Source organism: Nerophis lumbriciformis, linkage group LG25 (assembly GCF_033978685.3).
Source record: "Nerophis lumbriciformis linkage group LG25, RoL_Nlum_v2.1, whole genome shotgun sequence".
Taxonomy (NCBI): Eukaryota; Metazoa; Chordata; class Actinopteri; order Syngnathiformes; family Syngnathidae; genus Nerophis; species Nerophis lumbriciformis.
This window is the reverse complement of record NC_084572.2, coordinates 39,802,729-39,826,907: the sequence shown is the minus strand read 5'-3', so window position 1 is coordinate 39,826,907 and position 24,179 is coordinate 39,802,729. Positions and strand designations below refer to the sequence as shown.

Sequence of the window (24,179 nt, the reverse complement as noted above, 5' to 3'; positions counted from 1 at the left end):
CGGCACCCGAGGGTCTTCTGAGATGACGCTGGCTGCTGCCAGCTCATTAAAATTACCGACTGGAAGGCGAGAAACACTTTATTTTAACAGACTCTGGCGCCGTACCTGTCGTCAAAACTCCAAAGACCGACTGCACAGTTGCACAGTTGCGCTAACAAAATAAGAGTCTCAGAAAGCTGGCGTGCACAAGCTAGCAAGCTACGGAGTTTGCCGACAATGTATTTCTTGTAAAGTGTATACAAAGGAGTACGAAAGCTGGACAAATAAGATGCCAAAAACCAACCACTTTCATGTGGTATTGGACAGAAAGGAGGACTTTTTTTCTCCTCCATTCGAAAATGCGGACGTTATCAGCACTACTGTCTGATTCCAATCAATGCAAGTCATCAGAATCAGGTAATACACCAACTTATATTCTTGTCTTCATGAAAGAAAGGAATCTATATGTGTTAAACATGCCTGTATTATCTTTAAACACCTTTAACTTGTTAACAATATTAACTATATGTGTTAAACATGCTTGTATTATCTTTAAACACCTTTAACTTATTAACAATATTAACTATATGTGTTAAACATGCTTGTATTATCTTTAAACACCTTTAACTTGTTAACAATATTAACTATATGTATTAAACATACTTGTATTATCATTAAACACCTTTAATTTTTTAACAATATTAACTATATGTGTTAAACATGCTTGCATTATCATTAAACACCTTTAACTTGTTAACAATATTAACTATATGTGTTAAACATGCTTTCATTATCTTTAAACACTTAACTTGTTAACAATATTAACTATATGTGTTAAACATGCTTGTATTATCTTTAAACACCTTTAACTTGTTAACAATATTAACTATATGTGTTAAACATGCTTGTATTATCTTTAAACACCTTTAACGTATTAACAATATTAACTACCGGTATATGTGTTAAACATGCTTGTATTATCATTAAACACCTTTAACTTGTTAACAATATTAACTATATGTATTAAACATACTTGTATTATCATTAAACACCTTTAATTTTTTAACAATATTAACTATATGTGTTAAACATACTTGTATTATCATTAAACACCTTTAACTTGTTAACAAAAACATATATTTCATAAATAAGTAAATATAAATGATATATATGAATGAGGTAGATCCCCACGACTTGATCAATTGAAAAGTAGCTCGCCTGCAGAAAAAGTGTGAGCACCCCTGACTTACACATTTGAATGTTTGGGTAGAATTTTATGAAACAAAACCAAGTTTCTTCTAAATGAACCATTAATGTATGAATGCTGTTATCTATTTTATGGAGGAATGTAGTTATTCATAGAAATGGCACTGAATGTTCTTAAAAAAAAAAGTCTTGATTGTGAATGGAGAATGGATTCTGAATGAAATGGGAACCCCCAAGAATGGAATGGAGTGGTGGCCAAAGATTGACAGCCCTACCATACATCATATATATCAACCTAGCATTAAAAAGTGGAACAGAAGGAGACAAATATTAGCAACATTAGCATAAGTATGTGTCACATTTTCATTTAAAAAAAAATACAGCGTCCACGTTGGCAGGTGACTTGTTGAAGATGTGTAGCAAAGCCTGCTTTTTACAAACCCCATTTCCATATGAGTTGGGAAATTGTGTTAGATGTAAATATAAACGGAATACAAATCCTTTTCAACCCATATTCAATTGAATGCACTGCATATATATATATATATATATATATATATATATATATATATATATATATATATATATATATATATGAATCAATGAACCCCGACTTAAACAAGTTAAAACTTATTCGGGTGTTACCATTTAGTAGTAGTGTATGGAATATGTACTTCACTGTGCAACCTACTAATAAAAGTCTCAATTAATCTCAACAAAGACAAGATATTTGATGTTCAAACTCATAAACTTTATTTTTTTTTTGCAAATAAAAATTAACTTAGAATTTCATGGCTGCAACACGTGACAAAGTAGTTGGGAAAGGGCATGTTCACCACTGTGTTACATGGCCTTTCCTTTTAACAACACTCAGTAAAGGTTTGGGAACTGAGGAGACACATTTTTGAAGCTTCTCAGGTGGAATTCTTTCCCATTCTTGCTTGATGTACAGCTTAAGTTGTTCAACAGTCCGGGGGTCTCCCTTCTGCTATTTTAGGCTTCACACATTTTCAATGGGAGACAGTCTGGACTACAGGCAGGCCAGTCTAGTACCCGCACTCTTTTACTATGACTATTGTCTTGCTGAAATAAGCAGGGGCGTCCATGGTAACGTTGCTTGGATGGCAACATATGTTGCTCCAAAACCTGTATGTACCTTTCAGCATTAATGGTGCCTTCACAGATGTGTAAGTTACCCATGTCTTGGGCACTAATACACCCCCATACCATCACACATGCTGCCTTTTACACTTTGCGCCTAGAACAATCCGGATAGTTCTTTTCCTTTTTGGTTCGGAGGACACGGCGTCCACAGTTTCCAAAAACAATTTGAAATGTGGACTCGTCAGACCACAGAACACTTTTCCACTTTGTATCAGTCCATCTTAGATGAGCTCAGGCCCAGCGAAGCCGACGGCGTTTCTGGGTGTTGTTGATAAACGGTTTTCGCCTTGCATAGGAGAGTTTTAACTTGCACTTACAGATGTAGCGACCAACTGTAGTTACTGACAGTGGGTTTCTGAAGTGTTCCTGAGCCCATGTGGTGATATCCTTTACACACTGACGTCGCTTGTTGATGCAGTACAGCCTGAGGGATGGAAGGTCACGGGCTTAGCTGCTTACGTGCAGTGATTTCTCCACATTCTCTGAACCCTTTGATGATATTACGGAGCGTAGATGGTGAAATCCCTAAATTCCTTGCAATAGCTGCTTGAGAAAGGTTGTTCTTAAACTGTTCAACAATTTGCTCACGCATTTGTTGACAAAGTGGTGACCCTCGCCCCATCCTTGTTTGTGAATGACTGAGCATTTCATGGAATCTACTTTTATACCCAATCATGGCACCCACCTGTTCCCAATTAGCCTGTTCACCTGTGGGATGTTCCAAATAAGTGTTTGATGAGCATTCCTCAACTTTATCAGTATTTATTGACACCTTTCCCAACTTCTTTGTCACGTGTTGCTGCCATCAAATTCTAAAGTTAATGATTATTTGCAAAAAAAAAAAAAAAATGGTTATGAGTTTGAACATCAAATATGTTGTCTTTGTAGCATATTCAACTGAATATGGCTTGAAAATGATTTGCAAATATTCCGTTTATATTTACATCTAACACAATTTCCCAACTCATATGGAAACGGGGTTTGTACATGATTTAGCTCTCTTTGTTTCCATTTCCCATATTGGACTTTTCGGCCGTGGGCATCAGTTGAGGGGATGTTGTTGTGGTTTGTGGAGGCACTCCCGATGTATAGACAGTAGAGATGCGCGGATAGGCAATTATTTCATCCGCAACCGCATCAGAAAGTCGTCAACCATCCGCCATCCACCCGATGTAACATTTGATCAGAACCGCACCCGCCCGTTGTTATATATTTAATATAGACGATGCAAGGCATTAGTGAGGTTATAAAGCTTTTGCCTGTTAAAGAAAGGAGACTGATCCAATGCAGCACAGACATTCGCGTGCCACGCTGTCACGACCCAGACGCACACCAGTGCGCAATCATATGGGAGCCGCGCTGAGCGCACCTCCAAGCGCGTCTCGCTACCGGCGACGGCCGGGTATGGGCCCGACGCTCCAGCGCCATCCATTTTCAGGGCTAGTTGATTCGGCAGGTGGGTTGTTTCACACTCCTTAGTGGGTTCCAACTTCCATGGCCACCGTCCTGCTGTCTATATCAACCAGGGTGAGCCCCACCCCTTTCGTGAGCGCACTGCGCGCGGAGTGACCCCTGTTACGCGCCCCCGGCAACAGGGGTGGCGGGCAGGTAAGCTGCGCGGGCGGAGCGCGCGGAGTGACCCCTGTTACGAGCCCCCGGCCACGGGGGTGGCGGGCAGGTAAGCTGCCTACCTGCTGCGCGTGACGCCGGCCGCGGCGAAGGCGGACGAGGCGGGGTGTCGGTACGGTGGGCGCGGTGGTGACCGTGGACGTGCGTCGGGCCCTTCTCGCGGATCGCCTCAGCTACGGCTCCCGGTGGGGCCCTCTCGGGGGAAGGGGCCTCGGTCCCGGACCCCGGCGAGGCGTCCCTTCTCCGCTCCGTAAAAGTGTCCATCTCTTCTTTTTTTTCTTCTTCTGTTGTGGCATATGCTGCAGGTGCCTGCTCGTTTTTCGTATGTGGGTAACAACATTTAACTATGTATATATATTTACCAATTGGTTTAACTGCCACCCGCCTGAATCTATTTAAAATCTAATTTGTTTTAATTTCAACCGCCCGACCCGACCTGACCCGCGGATAAAATCTAATTTTTTTAAATTTCATCCGCCCGATCCGCGGATAATCCGCGGACTCCGCGGTTGTGCCCGCAAACCGCGCATCTCTAATAGACAGACTTTTTAATGGTACGTCTTTGTCCTTCCAGCCATGCTGCGGTCTGCGTCACTCCTCCTGCTCCTCGGCCTGCTCAGCTGGCGTTCCAGTCCATCATGGGCAGCTAAAATCCTGGTGGTGCCACCCACGCTGTTTGAATCGCACATGTACATCTTCCACACGCTGGCCCTGGCTCTGCACCAGGAGGGCCACGAGGTGCACTTCCTGGTCTGCGAGGGCCGCGAGGTGCGTCCCTCCCCTCACTACCAGCTGCAGCGCTACCCCGGCATCTTCAACAGCAGCATGGCCGAAAGTTTTCTGCAGTCCAGAGTCAGCAACATCTTCGCCGGGCGCCTTACCTTCCTGGAGCTTTTTGAAATTCTTGAACACTACAGCCAGAACTGCGACGCCATCTTGGGCAACGCGGAGGTGATGGCCCGGCTCAAGCGGGCCAACTTCCAGCTGCTGCTGGTGGACCCCAATGAAATGTGCGGCTTCGTGCTGGCGCACGTGCTGGGCCTGAAGTACGCCGTGGTCAGCACTGGTTTGTGGTACCCGACGGAGGTGTGCGCCCCGGCCCCGCTCTCCTACGTGCCGGCGTTCAACTCCTTGCTGACCGACCGCATGTCGCTGCCGCAGAGGATCTCCAACACGGCCGTCTACCTCTTGGAGAACTTTGGCGTCAATTTCATTCTGATACCCAAGTACGACCGCATCATGAAGAAGCACGGGGTGACGCCGCCAGTGGCCATGTCGGAACTGGTGCGGGGGAGCCAGATGTGGATGCTGAGCACCGACTTGGCGCTGGAGTTCCCCAGGCCCACCCTGCCCCACGTGGTCTACGTCGGGGGCATCCTGAACAGACCAGCCAACCCACTGCCACAGGTGAGTCGCACCTAGGCCTGGGCCATAGGGCCTCAAAATAACATCCACCATAACACTTACAAAGGTTGCTCTGAGTGACGAATAAAGAATCCTTTCAAGCAGAAATGTTATGGAGGGTTCTACTTCCTGTTCGAGGCATTAAGACAGGAAGTACATTTTCAACTCGCAGTATCTGCAGTGAGCAATCTTGTCCAAAAAATGGCACCGCATGACAAACTATAACACACCTTTTCAGTGTCTCTGCTCGAGTTTAATGAAAACTATTGAACACAAAACATTACGGTCATTAGCAAACAAAAATCCTTAAATTAGCTGCAGGGATCAAAGCGTAGGAAAAAGGTAACGACATATAGTCTGTTCTGTAGTTCTCATCTGTTGTGTTGTTGTGAACGACATCATGGACGTAACATCAATGTCCAAACAATCATCCATACACAACACATGTCATCTGTTGTGTTGTTGTGAACGACATCATGGATGTAACATCAATGTACAAACAATCATCCACACACAACACATGTCATCTGTTGTGTTGTTGTGAACGACATCATGGATGTAACATCAATGTACAAACAATCATCCACACACAACACATGTCATCTGTTGTGTTGTTGTGAACGACATCATGGACGTAACATCAATGTACAAACAATCATCCACACAAAACACATGTCATCTGTTGTGTTGTTGTGAACGACATCATGGATGTAACATTAATGTACAATCATCCACACACAACACATGTCATCTGTCGTGTTGTTGTGAACGACATCATGGACGTAACATCAATGTACAAACAATCATCCACACAAAACACATGTCATCTGTTGTGTTGTTGTGAACGACATCATGGATGTAACATCAATGTACACACAATCATACACACACAACACATGTCATCTGTTGTGTTGTTGTGAACGACATCATGGACGTAACATCAATGTACAAACAATCATCCACACACAACACATGTCATCTGTTGTGTTGTTGTGAACGACATCATGGATGTAACATCAATGTACAAACAATCATACACACACAACACATGTCATCTGTTGTGTTGTTGTGAACGACATCATGGATGTAACATCAATGTACAAACAATCATCCACACACAACACATGTCATCTGTTGTGTTGTAGTGAACGACATCATGGATGTAACATCAATGTACAAACAATCATACACACACAACACATGTCATCTGTTGTGTTGTAGTGAACGACATCATGGATGTAACATCAATGTACAAACAATCATCCACACACAACACATGTCATCTGTTGTGTTGTTGTGAATGACATCATGGATGTAACATCAATGTACAAACAATCACACACACAACACATGTCATCTGTTGTGTTGTTGTGAACGACATCATGGATGTAACATCAATGTACAAACAATCATCCACACACAACACATGTCATCTGTTGTGTTGTTGTGAACGACATCATGGATGTAACATCAATGTACAAGCAATCATACACACACAACACATGTCATCTGTTGTGTTGTTGTGAACGACATCATGGATGTAACATCAATGTACAAGCAATCATACACACACAACACATGTCATCTGTTGTGTTGTTGTGAACGACATCATGGATGTAACATTAATGTACAAGCAATCATACACACACAACACATGTCATCTGTTGTGTTGTTGTGAACGACATCATGGATGTAACATTAATGTACAAACAATCATACACACACAACACGTCATCTGTTGTGTTGTTGTGAACGACATCATGGATGTAACATTAATGTACAAGCAATCATACACACACAACACATGTCATCTGTTGTGTTGTTGTGAACGACATCATGGATGTAACATTAATGTACAAACAATCATCCACACACAACACATGTCATCTGTTGTGTTGTTGTGAACGACATCATGGATGTAACATCAATGTACACACAATCATACACACACAACACATGTCATCTGTTGTGTTGTTGTGAACGACATCATGGATGTAACATTAATGTACAAGCAATCATACACACACAACACATGTCATCTGTTGTGTTGTTGTGAACGACATCATGGATGTAACATTAATGTACAAACAATCATCCACACACAACACATGTCACCTGTTGTGTTGTTGTGAACGACATCATGGATGTAACATCAATGTACAAACAATCATACACACACAACACATGTCATCTGTTGTGTTGTAGTGAACGACATCATGGATGTAACATCAATGTACAAACAATCATCCACACACAACACATGTCATCTGTTGTGTTGTAGTGAACGACATCATGGATGTAACATCAATGTACAAACAATCATACACACACAACACATGTCATCTGTTGTGTTGTAGTGAACGACATCATGGATGTAACATCAATGTACAAACAATCATCCACACACAACACATGTCATCTGTTGTGTTGTAGTGAACGACATCATGGATGTAACATCAATGTACAAGCAATCATACACACACAACACATGTCATCTGTTGTGTTGTTGTGAACGACATCATGGATGTAACATCAATGTACAAACAATCATCCACACACAACACATGTCATCTGTTGTGTTGTTGTGAACGACATCATGGATGTAACATCAATGTACAAACAATCATCCACACACAACACATGTCATCTGTTGTGTTGTAGTGAACGACATCATGGATGTAACATTAATGTACAAACAATCATCCACACACAACACATGTCATCTGTTGTGTTGTTGTGAACGACATCATGGATGTAACATCAATGTACACACAATCATACACACACAACACATGTCATCTGTTGTGTTGTTGTGAACGACATCATGGATGTAACATCAATGTACAAACAATCATCCACACACAACACATGTCATCTGTTGTGTTGTTGTGAACGACATCATGGACGTAACATCAATGTACAAACAATCATCCACACACAACACATGTCATCTGTTGTGTTGTTGTGAACGACATCATGGATGTAACATCAATGTACAAACAATCATCCACACACAACACATGTCATCTGTTGTGTTGTAGTGAACGACATCATGGATGTAACATCAATGTACAAACAATCATACACACACAACACATGTCATCTGTTGTGTTGTAGTGAACGACATCATGGATGTAACATCAATGTACAAACAATCATCCACACACAACACATCTCATCTGTTGTGTTGTTGTGAACGACATCATGGATGTAACATCAATGTACAAACAATCATACACACACAACACATGTCATCTGTTGTGTTGTAGTGAACGACATCATGGATGTAACATCAATGTACAAACAATCATCCACACACAACACATGTCATCTGTTGTGTTGTAGTGAACGACATCATGGATGTAACATCAATGTACAAACAATCATCCACACACAACACATCTCATCTGTTGTGTTGTTGTGAACGACATCATGGATGTAACATCAATGTACAAACAATCATACACACACAACACATGTCATCTGTTGTGTTGTAGTGAACGACATCATGGATGTAACATCAATGTACAAACAATCATCCACACACAACACATGTCATCTGTTGTGTTGTAGTGAACGACATCATGGATGTAACATCAATGTACACACAATCATACACACACAACACATGTCATCTGTTGTGTTGTAGTGAACGACATCATGGATGTAACATCAATGTACAAACGGGAGGAAAGTAGTCAAGCTCTCCTTTTATTTTTCTACAGTCCCAAGTCCAATCTTTACTTGTCAAGCTGAGAACAACAACAGTGTGGTGCGCCACGTCTGGACTGATAGCGCTAATAAAATAAAGGTTTCAAAAAGGTTTCACTTTTTGGGACATTTCCACAATAATTTTGCTTTCAACTAAAATATTGGTCAAAATTGGCCAAAGATGTACTGTAGTAATACATGTTAGGATTTTTGCATTTAATTAAACATTTTATACCTTTTTATTTGACACAAAAAGCACACACACTATGGTGGTAAAATAAGTGTAAAACAGATTTTTATTGTTTTTTTTATATTCCTATTGTTATTTAAATGTATTATTATTATTTTATTTGTTGTGGTTTATTCGTTACTAATTTATATCCATTTTTAAACTATATTTAAAGTTGGTGGTACAATAAATACTAATGTTTTCAAATGAATGATTAATTGTGATTACAAAATGATGGTGATTATTATCGACCACACCTAAAACACCACATCTTTAGCCATGTGCAGAGCGACAGCTTCAGTGATTGTTTTCCACTCTGCTTTCTTTCCTATCATTCACGGTACTTTATGTTCATGATTCCACCGCACTAAGCTGCTTTTTAGCTGAAGTTTGTTTATGTCACGCCCCGATGCAAGATGGCGCCAGTATGTGCTTTGGCCTGCCGTCTCTCGCTGTCAGCTCTGTTCGTTTTTGTGTTTTTTGCGTCTATTTTCGTTTCTGTCAGCTCACTGCTTGTGTATGACCGCCAAACACTGTTGGATCTTTGCCCCTCTCCCACTGATATGATCAACTTCGACGTTGGTTTTTCGACGTCCCAGTCAGCTTTTTCACCTGGCCGGATTCCTGCCTTCCTTTCCCGCCCCCTGGCTCCTCTCCCCCGGCGGAAGCGTCTCCGGCGCCGCGGTAAACGTGGCGGCCAGCTGGTGAAAGTTAGGGCACTCCTGGCCCGGCTTCCCGTGGCTCCCCGAAGGAGGAATGGTGCGGTATCCGGTCTCCTCCTGCACCCACGCTCGCTCGATCCGATCGGCTCCTGGCTGGTTCCTATCGTTGGTTTGGAGGAAGAAGCTTGCCGTCGTCGCTCCTGCTGTCCCCGCCCCCGGAGGCGCGGGGTGGATCACCGCCACCTGCGGGCTGTGTGTCGGGCCCCACCCGGATTAATTGCGGCCTTGGACGTGCTGGCCCCCGCCAGGTTCGGTCTTGTGAACGCAAGATCTTTGACAAACAAAACTTTTATCCTGAAGGATTTCTTCACTTCCCGCGGACTGGACTTCCTCTGTGTGACGGAGACATGGCTGAGAGCCGGTGAGTCCGCCCCTCTTAATGAACTTCTGCCTCCGGAGTGTTCCTACTTTAATTCCCCACGGCCGTCCGGTCGAAAAGGAGGAGGATTAGCAGTCGTTTTTAAAAATGACTTTAAATGCCGTCAGATCCGCCTACAATCCTCCTTTTCAAGCTTCGAACTGTGCATGTTTGAACTGGGTCTTTCTGATGTCGTCCTGTGTGCCGTCATCTATCGACCACCCAAGTACCACAAAGACTTTATAACTGACTTTTCTGAATTTCTGGCTGAAATCCTGCCCAAATATGATCGTGTCCTTATTGTGGGTGATTTTAATATTCACACCTGCTGTCCAGACGAGCCGTTTTCCAGGAGCTTCCTGAATATAATCGACTCTTTTAACTTTGTACAGTCTGTGTGTGGTTCTACACATGAACGCGGGCATACACTCGATTTAGTGCTCTCGTATGGTTTGTGTGTTTTTAATTTGGACATTTGCGACGCTGTGTTCTCTGATCACATGCCGATCCTGTTTGATATTGCCACGCAGTGTCCAGTTAAATTGTGCGCACCGCCCCAACGCTCTCGCATGTTTAATTCTTCGTCTCCTGCTCGGTTCTCCTCTATTTTTTCGACTCTTTGTGATGATAATTCTGCAGCATCTGTGTGTCTGAATACTGAAGAGTTGGTTTCTGGGTTCAACTCTATCTGTTTACAAACACTGGACACGATCGCGCCTTTCAAATGCCGCCGCGCTAAAACCACGCCTCAGCCCTGGTTGAATGACGTCACTCGGGCTGCCAGGCGCGTATGTAGAAGAGCAGAGAGAAAATGGAAAAAAGACAGGCTGCATGTGTCCTTTGCCATTTTTAAAGAAAGCCTGTTTTCCTTTCAGATGACTGTAAAAGCAGAAATGAATATATATCTATCTCAGATTATATCTTCTAACTGTAACAACCCCAGAGTTCTGTTTAAAACTATTAACACTGTCATTGATGCTCCCAAATCTGCTGGTTTTGATGCTTCTTTTGAATTCTGTGAAAATTGTCTCCATTTTTTCACTGACAAAATTGTGTCAACTAGAGCCAGTCTATCTCAGCCTTCATATGACCCTTCTGTTCCCCTGCATTTCTCTTCTGTTTTCCATCAGTTTGAGCCGGTGTCCTTTTCTTTTTTAAGTGACACAGTTAGTCATATGAAGCCCTCTGGTTCTCCTGCAGATGCCCTCCCACCTCGCCTGTTTAAGGAGGTACTTGCTACTATTGGACCAAGTGTCCTTAACATTATCAATAGTAGCCTCTCTTCTGGAATAGTTCCAGTAGAGTTTAAACATGCAGTGGTACGACCTCTACTTAAAAAACCCAGCCTCGACCCCTCTCTCCTCTCTAACTTCAGACCTATCTCTAATCTTCCATACATTTCCAAAATATTAGAGAAGGTTGTCTACAGTCAGTTGTTGCCCTTCTTAGAGGATAATGGTATCACTGAGCTGTTCCAGTCCGGTTTTAAAGCCCTCCACAGCACAGAGTCAGCGCTTCTAAAAGTTTTTAACGATGTCCTCCTGTCCACTGATTCTGGTAAATATGTTGTCCTGGTGCTTTTAGATCTGTCTGCTGCGTTCGACACCGTCGACCACGCCACCTTAATCACTCGTCTTGAGAACTGTGTGGGCATTAAGGGCGCCGCCCTCAACTGGTTCCGGTCGTACCTAACCGACAGGAGTTTTTGTGTAAAAGTAGACAGTTTTATGTCGTCCACAGCTCCTTTACCACATGGGGTCCCCCAGGGCTCAATCCTTGCCCCAATTTTATTTGCACTTTACCTTCTCCCCCTTGGTTCTATTTTTAGGAAGTACAGTATTGCATTTCATTTTTATGCCGATGATTGCCAGATTTATTTTCCCATGGCACAAAATAACACGGTTCAACGTCTTATTGACTGCCTGCACGACATCAAAGTCTGGCTTTCAGCTAACTTCCTGAGCCTAAATGAAGATAAAACAGAAGTTATGTTGTTCGGTCCAAGTCGCTCTCCCTCCCCCAACGTTGACCTCGGCACTCTGACCCCGTATCTCAGCGACTCTGTCACAAACCTGGGGGTAAAGTTTGACTCAGATTTTAAATTCGAAAAACAAATCAGCAGCGTCGTTCAAAAAAGCTTTTATCAATTACGCCAAATAGCGAAAGTGAAACCGCTTCTATCAAGACATGATCTTGAGAAACTAATCCACGCTTTTATCTCGACTCGTCTTGACTACTGCAATGCCCTGTATGTTGGCATTAGCCAGGCCTCCCTCGCCCGCCTGCAGCTCGTGCAGAACTCTGCTGCTCGTCTGCTAACACAGACCCGCAGACGTGAGCACATCACCCCTATTTTAGCGTCCCTTCACTGGCTCCCTGTGCGTTACCGAATACATTTTAAACTCCTTTTATTTGTTTTTAAATGTCTAAACAACCTCGCGCCAACCTATCTCTCCGACCTCCTTCAGCCTTACTGCCCCACCCGATCCTTAAGATCAGCCGATCAGCTGCTGTTGACGGTCCCTGACACAAGGCTGAAGCTTAGAGGTGACAGAGCTTTTGCCGTTGCTGCTCCCAAGCTCTGGAACGACCTACCCCTGAGTGTTAGACAAGCCTCCTCTCTTCCTGTTTTTAAATCTCTCTTAAAAACATACTTTTATTCCATGGCTTTTAACACTGAGTGATATCCATCCTGCAATGGCGCCCCATAATACACCTGCTGTGATCCTGTTTTTATGTTTTTATGTTTTTATTAATTCTATTTTATTTATTTATTTTTTATCGTGTTCTGTTTGTATTGTGTTGTGTTTGCTCGGTACTCGTTTTATCTTTTAACCTGCTCATTGTACAGCACTTTGGCTACCCCTGTGGTAAATTTTAAATGTGCTCTATAAATAAAGTTGATTTGATTTGATTTGATGTTCTTGTTGGCCTCGTAAAAAGCTGCATTTCCCCCGCTCGCCTGGATGCTTCGGTTTCAGATGCTGGAATAAGTTTGTTATGTTGATGCCTTTTTTTTTAAACAAACTTTGCAGCGTACTATTTGATGCACGCCTGTTGTCGCAAATCCAAACCACTGACAAAAATCTTCTTTTTTTTTTGGAACAAACATCTCGCTTCTCGTTTGTGTTGTTCTTAGCCATGTTTTGGTAGATGTGTGAATCTGCACGAAGGAAATAAGGGTTTTAAATGGTCTGCAGCAAAAAGGTCCAATGTATGGATTCCTGGCTGACTACAAGGTGATTTGTTATGAATGAGCGTCATGGACACTGCTCTCAGAGGGCATAGAGGGTGATGGGGGTTAGTCAGTCTATGGTCGGGACAAAGACGACGCTGGGCGTTGGTATCTCCTGTGCGGAGGTTTTTGGAATGCCAACTGGGAGTATTGTGGCCCTGGTGTGTGAGGGGGTTAGAATGGGAGAAGGAGGTCATTGTTCTTGGCAGAAGCCAGCAGACACTGAGACTTGTTCATAGGGTGACTGTGGCTGCCTTGTAGGGACACAGAGCCTAGTGTGGCCCAGCACTTGTTCCGTGCCAGGGCCCCGTTCACAGCTGGACCATTTACCTCCCTCTGTTGGCTGTGGACCACTCTAATATGGCTCCTTCCTCCTTTGCCAATTTACATTTATTCTTTGTAACCAACGCTATCGTGACCTACTGCCCTGAAAAGGGTCTGACCTCCACTGCACAGTGCAATGATCAACGTACTACCTTAAAGTAGCTCACTGGTAATGGTGGCATAAATCAGATATATATGCACAGGGGTTAGTGCATGTGCCTCACAATACTAAGGTCCCGAGTAGTCCTGAGTTCAATCCCGGGCTCGGGATCTTTCTGTGTGGAGTTTGCATGTTCTCCCCGTGACTGCGTGGGTTCTACTCCGGCTTCCTCCCACCTCCAAAGACATGCACCTGGGGATAGGCCCCTCCCACCTCCAAAGACATGCACCTGGGGATAAGTTGATTGGCAACACTAAATGGTCCCTAGTAGAGATGCGCGGTTTGCGGACACAACCGCGGAGTACGCGGATTATCCGCGGATCGGGCGGTTGAAATAAAAAAAAAAAGATTTTATCCGCGGGTCGGGTCGGGCGGTTGAAATTAAAACAAATTAGATTTTAAATAGATTCAGGCGGGTGGCAGTTAAACCAATTGGTAAATATATATACATAGTTAAATGTTGTTACCCACATACGAAAAACGAGCAGGCACCTGCAGCATATGCCACAACAGAAGAAGAAAAAAAAAAAGAGATGGACACGTTTACGGAGCGGAGAAGGGACGCCTCGCCGGGGTCCGGGACCGAGGCCCCTTCCCCCGAGAGGGTCCCACCGGGAGCCGTAGCTGAGGTGATCCGCGAGAATTGCCCGACGCACGTCCAAGGTCACCACCGCGCCCACCGCACCGACACCCTGTCTCATCCGCCTTCGCCGCGGCCGGCGTCACGCGCAGCAGGTAAGCAGCTTACCTGCCCACCACCCCCGTGGCAGGGGGCTCGTAACAGGGGTCACTCCGCGCGCAGTGCGCTCACGAAAGGGGTGGGGCTCACCCTGGTGAGCCGAGTGGGCCACTTTTGGTAAGCAGAACTGGCGCTGCGGGATGAACCGAACGCCGGGTTAAGGCGCCCAATGCCGACGCTCATCAGACCCCAGAAAAGGTGTTGGTTGATATAGACAGCAGGACGGTGGCCATGGAAGTCGGAACCTGCTAAGGAGTGTGTAACAACCCACCTGCCGAATCAACTAGCCCTGAAAATGGATGGCGCTGGAGCGTCGGGCCCATACAGCGAGAGCCGCGAGGGCTAGGCCGCGACGAGTAGGATGGCCGCCGCGGTGCGCGCTGAAGCCTCGGGCGCGAGCCCGGGTGGAGCCGCCGCGGGTGCGAGGGACATCGCACCTCCACGCGCTTAGAGGTGCGCTCAGCGCGGCTCCCAGATGATTGCGCACTGGTGTGCGTCTGGGCCGTGACAGCGTGGCACGCATTGAATGTCTCTGCTATATTGGATCAGTCTCCTTTCTTTACCAGGCAAAAGCTTTATAACCTCACTAATGCCTTGCATCGTCTATATTAGATATATAACAACGGGCGGGTGCGGGCGGATGCGGTTTTGATTAAATGTTAGTTCGGGTGGATGCGGATGGTTGACGACTTTTGTGATGCGGTTGCGGATGAAATAATTGCCTATCCGCGCATCTCTAGTCCCTAGTGTGTGAATGTGAGTGTGAATGTTGTCTGTCTATCTGTGTTGGCCCTGCGATGAGGTGGCGACTTGTCCAGGGTGTAAACCACCTTCCGCCCGAATGCAGCTGAGATAGGCTCCAGCACCCCCCGCAACCTCCAAAAAAGGACAAGCGGTAGAAAATGGATGGATGGATGGATGGATAACGTGTAATAACTTGTAAATACCTTGTTTTTCCATTACACTGGTACTTTAAGATCTAAGACCATATTTTTAAGGATACGCATCTAGAAATTATTTTTAAAAAAACAGCTTGGATTTAGAGGCAGCAGTGTAATAGTGATATTATTCTGTGAATTAGTATTCCAATGATTGTTCCAAGGCAGGGGTAAAAAAATACTACAAAACAACAATTGAAATTAAAGGGGAACATTATCACCAGACCTATGTAAGCGTCAATATATACCTTGATGTTGCAGAAAAAAGACCATATATTTTTTTTAACCGATTTCCGAACTCTAAATGGGTGAATTTTGGCGAATTAAACGCCTTTCTCGGAGCGATGACGTCACATCGGGAAGCAATCCGCCATTTTCTCAAACACCGAGTCAAATCGGCTCTGTTATTTTCCGTTTTTTCGACTGTTTTCCGTACCTTGGAGACATCATGCCTCGTCGGTGTGTTGTCGGAGGGTGTAACAACACCAACAGGGACGGATTCAAGTTGCACCAGTGGCCCAAAGATGCCAAAGTGGCAAGAAATTGGACGTTTGTTCCGCACACTTTACCCACGAAAGCTATGCTACGACAGAGATGGCAAGAATGTGTGGATATCCTGCGACACTCAAAGCAGATGCATTTCCAACCATAAAGTCAAAGAAATCTGCCGCCAGACCCCCATTGAATCTGCCGGAGTGTGTGAGCAATTCAGGGACAAAGGACCTCGGTAGCGCGGCAAGCAATGGCGGCAGTTTGTTCCCGCAGACGAGCGAGCTAAACCCCCTGGATGTCTTGGCTCACACCGTCAAGAGAAGAATATCGACCCTAGCTTCCCTGGCCTGCTGACATGAGGGTATGTCTACAGAATATATTAATTGATGAAAACTGGGCTGTCTGCACTCTGAGAGTGCATGTTGTTGCCAAATGTATTTCATATGCTGTAAACCTAGTTCATAGTTGTTAGTTTCCTTTAATGCCAAGCAAACACATACCAATCGTTGGTTAGAAGGCGATCGCCGAATTCGTCCTCGCTTTCTCCCGTGTCGCTGGCTGTCGTGTCGTTTTCGTGGGTTTCGCTTGCATACGGTTCAAAGCGATATGGCTCAATAGCTTCAGTTTCTTCTTCAATTTGGTTTTCGCTACCTGCCTCCACACTACAACCATCCGTTTCAATACATGCGTAATCTGTTGAATTGCTTAAGCCGCTGAAATCCCGAGTCTGAATCCGAGCTAATGTCGCTATAGCTTGCTGTTCTTTCCGCCATGTTTGTTTGTGTTGGCATCACTGTGTGACGTCACAGGAAAATGGACGGGTGTATATAACGATGGTTAAAATCAGGCACTTTGAAGCTTTTTTTTAGGGATATTGCGTGATGGGTAAAATTTTGAAAAAAACTTCGAAAAATATAATAAGCCACTTGGAACTGATTTTTAATGGTTTTAACCATTCTGAAATTGTGATAATGTTCCCCTTTAAGGAGCAAACGGGGTAATGTAACGAGAACATGTTGACACTAATAACACAGAGCTGCCACGCAGGCAGTTATTTACTTAACAACTGTCATTTGCTCCAAAAAATAATAAACACATATAGATCCAAAGTTGATCTAGAGATTTAAGCGTTGAAAGTAAAAACAATATTAATGATATATGACTTGTTTTTAACACTTCTATGAGCAGGGGCCTTTTGGATCCCTGAAACATTTTGTCTGATTTGTTTTGTTTTAACTGTCAATGTTAATAAAAATGTAAATGCAATGCAGTTATGTACCTATGTAAGGCTCTAATTAATTCACATCAATTATTCCATTGTGAAAAATGTTTCGGGGAAAATATTGCATATTTTGTCTTTTTGCCATTTTGGATCCCTCAAACCTTTAGTCTGAGTTTTTGTAAACTGTAAATGTTCATAGAAAAAATAATCAATCAAAAGCAATCTTATAAATTATTGACATATTTCAGGCTTCAATTAAGTCACATCACAGTTTGGGGGAAAATATTGCTTTTTTTTGGTTTTCTTTGGGGGGGAAAAAGGGCATACAATATACAAGAAAAAACAACAACCTTATGGCAAAAGATTGATCTGAAATTGATCTATAGATTTTTAAATGTTAAAAGAAAAAAGTAAAAATAATATATGCAAGCACTATGAAGCAGACCCTACAGTAATTAGTGACAAGCACTATGAAGCAGACCCTATAGTAATTAGTGACAAGCACTATGAAGCAGACCCTATAGTAATTAGTGACAAGCACTATGAAGCAGACCCTACAGTAATTAGTGACAAGCACTATGAAGCAGATCCTACAGTAATTAGTGACAAGCACTATGAAGCAGACCCTATAGTAATTAGTGACAAGCACTATGAAGCAGACCCTACAGTAATTAGTGACAAGCACTATGAAGCAGACCCTATAGTAATTAGTGACAAGCACTATGAAGCAAACCCTATAGTAATTAGTGACAAGCACTATGAAGCAGACCCTACAGTAATTAGTGACAAGCATGTGTGTTTGTATGTACAATATAAATGTTTCCCAGTACGTGCAGGAGCCAACGTACGGCCCCAGCCACCCAGATAATTTTCTAAATAATCAACACGGCAGTTTTGGGTCGGTTAAAATGTTCAATTGTTCGTTTTTGTTAGGATAATCTCCCATACCTGCCAACTACTCCGGTTTTCCCGTAATTAGTACGGTTTTCATCAACCTATTCCGGGTTACGGTTGCAGTGATAAAAAATACGGTTTTTCATTAATTAAAACATTTTTTTTTTTTAAAGTTTTATTCACGAAAGCACGTAACAACAATGACAATCGACACTGCTTCCCGTAACTTCCTATCGAGCCATTCCGAATGCCAAGCACGAGGCCATTGTTTCCAAACGAGCGAACGATCATGGAATCAGCTGGAGAAAAATCGCATACGAGTCTTAAACCGAAAAGAAAACTGCAGTCATTCCGTGAAGAATATTCAAAAGCCTATCCGGGAATAATTATCCCTTCCAAAAAGGGTGAAAACTACGCGAATTGCACCTTGTGCAGACAAGATTTTTCGATCGGACACGGAGGAATTAGCGATGTAAAAGACCACGTTGGGACAAAAAAACACAAGTCTAATGCCGTTGTTGTACCGAAATCTGTTACCCATCGGAATTTGTAACTCCAGGGGGCGATGTTCCCATGGCGTTTGTTTGATGGTTAAACAGCCCAAAGAGGAGGAGAAGAAGAACGCTTGCGTAAATGGCGTAAACTATCCTTAATGCTGAAACGTCAGTTGTCAGAATTTCAGCATTAATAAATGACACATATTCTGGAAATCAATGACTTACTTTCATTATAGTATGAGTCCATTGTTATTATTAATGCTGAAATTCTGACAACTGACGTTTCAGCATTAAGGATAGTTTACGCCATTTACGCAAGCGTTCTTCTTCTCCTCCTCTTTGGGCTTGCCGTTTAACCATCAAACAAACGTCATGGGAACATCGCCCCCTGGAGTTACAAATTCCGATGGGTAACAGATTTCGGTACAAGTGGAAAACCTTCAACGTTTTTCGTCGCCCAAACAGATTCTTTGGATGTGATAAATGCCGAAGTTTTATTTACGGAGGCAATAATTGAGCAAACAAAAAGGTAATGACACCAATGTTATCTATTGGAATTGTTTAGTACTGTTATACTGTTAAAAGTGTTTATACTATTTATGCTTTCAAGTCCAAGTTGAAGAAATCTTGTTAAATGTTGACAGCATAACTACCAAAATACAGAAGTATGTCCTTAATATTTTTGCAGTGCTATTTCTGTTGAAAAGTTCAAATGATTACATTAGAGATGTGATGTGCCACTTTTCAAGTGTCTGATGGCTTCAATTAATTTTCATTCATTTTTCATATTTTGAATTCTTTTGAAAGGCTTACAAAAAAACTACATTTGAATTGTAATTCCATGCTATTGACAGGACTATTAATTTTAATGAAGTTAGCTTACCATGTTTACAGTATGATAATTGTGATAGAAATGTGAATTTTAGGCACAGAATATTTTTTACAATTGAACAAGGCAGTAGATTATACAAGCTTGGACAGAAAGTTAATAATGACACCAATTTTTTTTTTAATGGAATTGTTTAGTACTGTTTTACCATTTGTTTACTGTAAAAAGTGTTTATACTTTCAATTAACAAATTGAAGTCTTGTGAAAGGTTGACAGGATAACTGGCATTAACTGTCAAAATAATTTCAAACTATTGAAGTTATCTTACAGAATAAACATGTCAATCAACCCATATGATTTTTGCTGTAATATTTTTGTTTTGAAAAGTCACTGTGACTGATAGAAAAGTGATGGTTTTAGCAACATTTTAACCTGTCTGAATGCAATCAATCATTTTGCGTCAGGGGGCGCAGGAACCCCCCACCAGGACTTTGTCCTGGACCTACCGGGGCCTGCGGCCCCTGGACCCTGGCTACTAGGTTTTTCTGATTTCAAAAGTTGGCAGGTATGATCTCCCATCGTCGCTTATTTACCGACAGAAGTAAGACTTATAGATTGCTCTCAACAGTGCCTCTATGTTGTTGTGATGCAACACAAATACATGTTTATGATCGACAAGCACATTTCAATTGTAAAACACTGGAAGAATGTCTGCAACTGGTGGACGACCAATCAGACAATTAGCGAGTTGGTTTGTACAACACACTAATTGGACCCTGCTTTTACTGCCAACCACTTGAAGTGAGGTTTGGTCAAACCAAGTGAAACGTCAATATTTGTTGTGCAAAAAGCATACTTGGTTAGATTTGTAAACATCCCGTGGTTTTTGGTGTGAAGGTTGCAAAGAAGACTTGAAACATTGATAAAACTCATCTTCAAATCACAAGCTGACACAATGTCGTTGGGGAAAAAAAGCCTTTCGCTGCAACTTTAAGCAAAAGCTACTGAAAAATCTGCCATTGTAGGCCGCAACAAACACAACACAACACATGGCTGTAAAGTCCTTGAGACACAATAATCGCTACTCTGTATTGAATATAAAACTGAAATTGGAAAAAACAAAACTGTGGTATGTGATCTCCCTGCTCAAAGTTGTCAACAGACCAAGAAGCTCCATCTAACAAAGTGTGCTTACCAGTAGCTCACATTTATGACACGTTCAAGTTTTATGACCTCATTAAGTCCAATAAATCCCCACTAAAACAACACCATAAACGATGGCGTGGACACACCATAACATCATAAAGATAGCAAGAGCAAACATTTTTGAAGGTATTTGGTAGAATGAATTGATTTGAATAAAAAGTCGACTATTAGAAGTAGCACTACTTTGTTCCCCACTGAAACCCTGCCTATCTCTCTTCCTGTTCCTGCAGAGTTTTGGGGCGTGGCTTAATGCCACAGCGGACCACGGCTTTGTTGTGGTGTCCTTCGGCGCTGGGGTCAAGTACCTCTCCCAGGACATTGCACACAAACTGGCAGGAGCCCTCGCCAGGTTGCCCCAGCATGTCATCTGGAGGTAAAGTCACCACTTGCTCACTCATCTCATTAACAACAGGCAAGATTCACAACATTAGAGGTCAACTGCACTTTTTTGACTATCATTCTTTGACTTACATGATGTAAGTATATATGTCATGTAGTAACATTCATAATAACATGTAATATATACATGATGTAAGTATATATGTCATGTAGTAACATTCATAATAACATGTAATATATACATGATGTAAGTATATATGTCATGTAGTAACATTCATAATAACATGTAATATATACATGATGTAAGTATATATGTCATGTAGTAACATTCATAATAACATGTAATATATACATGATGTAAGTATATATGTCATGTAGTAACATTCATAATAACATGTACTATATACATGATGTAAGTATATATGTCATGTAGTAACATTCATAATAACATGTAATATATACATGATGTAAGTATATATGTCATGTAGTAACATTCATAATAACATGTAATATATACATGATGTAAGTATATATGTCATGTAGTAACATTCATAATAACATGTAATATATACATGATGTAAGTATATATGTCATGTAGTAACATTCATAATAACATGTACTATATACATGATGTAAGTATATATGTCATGTAGTAACATTCATAATAACATGTAATATATACATGATGTAAGTATATATGTCATGTAGTAACATTCATAATAACATGTAATATTTATGTATTTTGCTCATTTTAAGCATTCGGCGGCTTATTAATTTCACATATGCATCACCACATTGGCCTTTTCCTTCAACAACAACAACAAGAACACTACTAACCATGACAGACTTCATGAGAGACAACAAAGACTACTTTGGTACAAATGATGATCAGAACCTTATATTTTTGAGGCTGAATATAAGGAGGATGATCTAAAAGTTTTAAAAGCTGAGTGCTAAACAGAACACTAAGCATCATGTAGCAGTATTGCTAAGTGCTAAACAAGAAATACAAACTAGGAACATAATAAAACAATCACTTACTGTACAATGTCTGCTCTTATAGGATGTTCATATCTTCCCGTTAAGATGAAGAATGATTCATAATCCTCACAAAGGGTTAAAAACAGGGTATTTTCCTGTCTTTCTCACCATCTCCGGGTCTAAGTTGAATGTCAAAGTTGACCAACTCCTGGGTTTATGTCCACATCCTTCTACTATCCAGGTGAGAGGCAGGATTTATCATCTAGAATCAATTCACCATCTCAGAGGCCATGCAGCAGCTCACCGGCTCAATATGTCAATATAGCAACATAAGCTAGTTAGCTCTTCGTGATCACGGTGCCGCTAAAAATACCTTGTCCGGGTTAGTGCTTATAATGACTATATGGCTAATACTTGGTCAATATCGAGGCCACGTAAATGAAGTATTGTTGTCGGTTCTTGGATGTTTTTTATTAGAGGAATAGTATATTAGCTGCATTGTTAGCCGCCTCGTACTTGCCGTATTTTACGAATTAGAATGCATGAAAAAAAGAAAGACCTACAGTTTGTCTTCTTGTCTTACATATGGATTGTGATTGATAGGTTCATTTATTTAAAAAAAAAGTGCAGTTCCCCTTTAGCTACGTCCATCTTTTGGGCTTAAAAACAGTCATTTATCTCAATGTTCAGTTTTATATCAATGACCCCAAACTTGCCAGAGCAAACGTATCGCAGCAGAAAGTGCTGGAACATTCACTGAGTTAATCATCTTCCTAGCTCGTGCACAGTGTTTACTTGTGGCCCAGGGAACTATGGATGTGCATGGGAGTGCCTCACATCAATTAGTAACAAAAGGCTCCAACTTTGGGTAAATGTTTGTGCATCCTAGAGAAAAGGTACAATTGAAATTGGATGCCATGTAATCATTCACCCAGTGAAGGACACCAAGCACACTTCTCTTTTCCCATATTCTCATCTTTGGGAACTCTTTGTTCCTGAAGAGTTGATGATTGATTCCAAGATCAGAGATGAAAAAGAAGCTTTGTTATTCTTGGACTGAATAACCCATCCATCCATTTTCTACCGCTTGTCCCTTTTTGGTGTCGCGGGGGGGTGCTGGAGCCTATCTCAGCTGAGACTGAATAACCAATCAATTTGAATAATAACTAGTGTTTCCCGTGGGTAATTAAGCTATAACACAAATTGGCCGACAAATTATTGCCGATAAACGACATTATTGTCATCATTATTTTGACACCAAATTAACCCCTGATAAAATAATTATGCATAACAAGTATTCCCTTTTAAATGCATACCTGCCAACTACTCCGGTTTTCCCATAATTAGTACGGTTTTCATCAACCTATTCCGGGTTACGGTTGCAGTGATAAAAATTAATTAAAAAAATTTAAAAAAAAAAAGTTTTATTCACGAAATCGCGTAACAACAATGACAATGGACACTGCTTCCCGTAACTTCCTATCGAGCCATTCCGAATGCCATGCGCGAGGCTATTTATAGCACCGCTGCCAAGCACGAGGCACCAGTTGCCATTGTTTCCAAACAAGCGAACGATCATGGAATCAGCCGGAGAAAAATCGCAAACGAGTCTTAAACCGAAAAGAAAACTGCAGTCATTCCGTGAAGAATATTCAAAAGCCTATCCGGGAATAATTATCCGTTCCAAAAAGGGTGAAAACTACGCGAATTGCACCTTGTGCAGACAAGATTTTTCGATCGGACACGGAGGAATTAGCGATGTAAAAGACCACGTTGGGACAAAAAAACACAAGTCTAATGCCGTTGCTAGCGATACAAGTGGAAAACTTTCAACGTTTTTCGGATTTTAGCCACAAAAAGGTAATGCCACCAATGTTATCTATTGGAATTGTTTAGTACTGTTATACTGTTAAAAGTGTTT

General features: G+C 42.0%; 1 protein-coding gene across 1 annotated transcript in view; it reads left to right on the top strand.

The window, feature by feature from the left end:
* Nucleotides 1-24,179, top strand: part of ugt8 (UDP glycosyltransferase 8) — a 60,832-nt gene that overhangs the window by 10,004 nt on the left and 26,649 nt on the right. Inside the window, exons 2-3 of the mRNA XM_061984405.2 lie at nucleotides 4,553-5,385; nucleotides 21,169-21,311. Of these exons, the coding sequence (XP_061840389.1) occupies nucleotides 4,555-5,385; nucleotides 21,169-21,311 (974 nt within the window). The 5' untranslated portion in view covers nucleotides 4,553-4,554. The remainder of the gene's footprint in view (nucleotides 1-4,552; nucleotides 5,386-21,168; nucleotides 21,312-24,179) is intronic.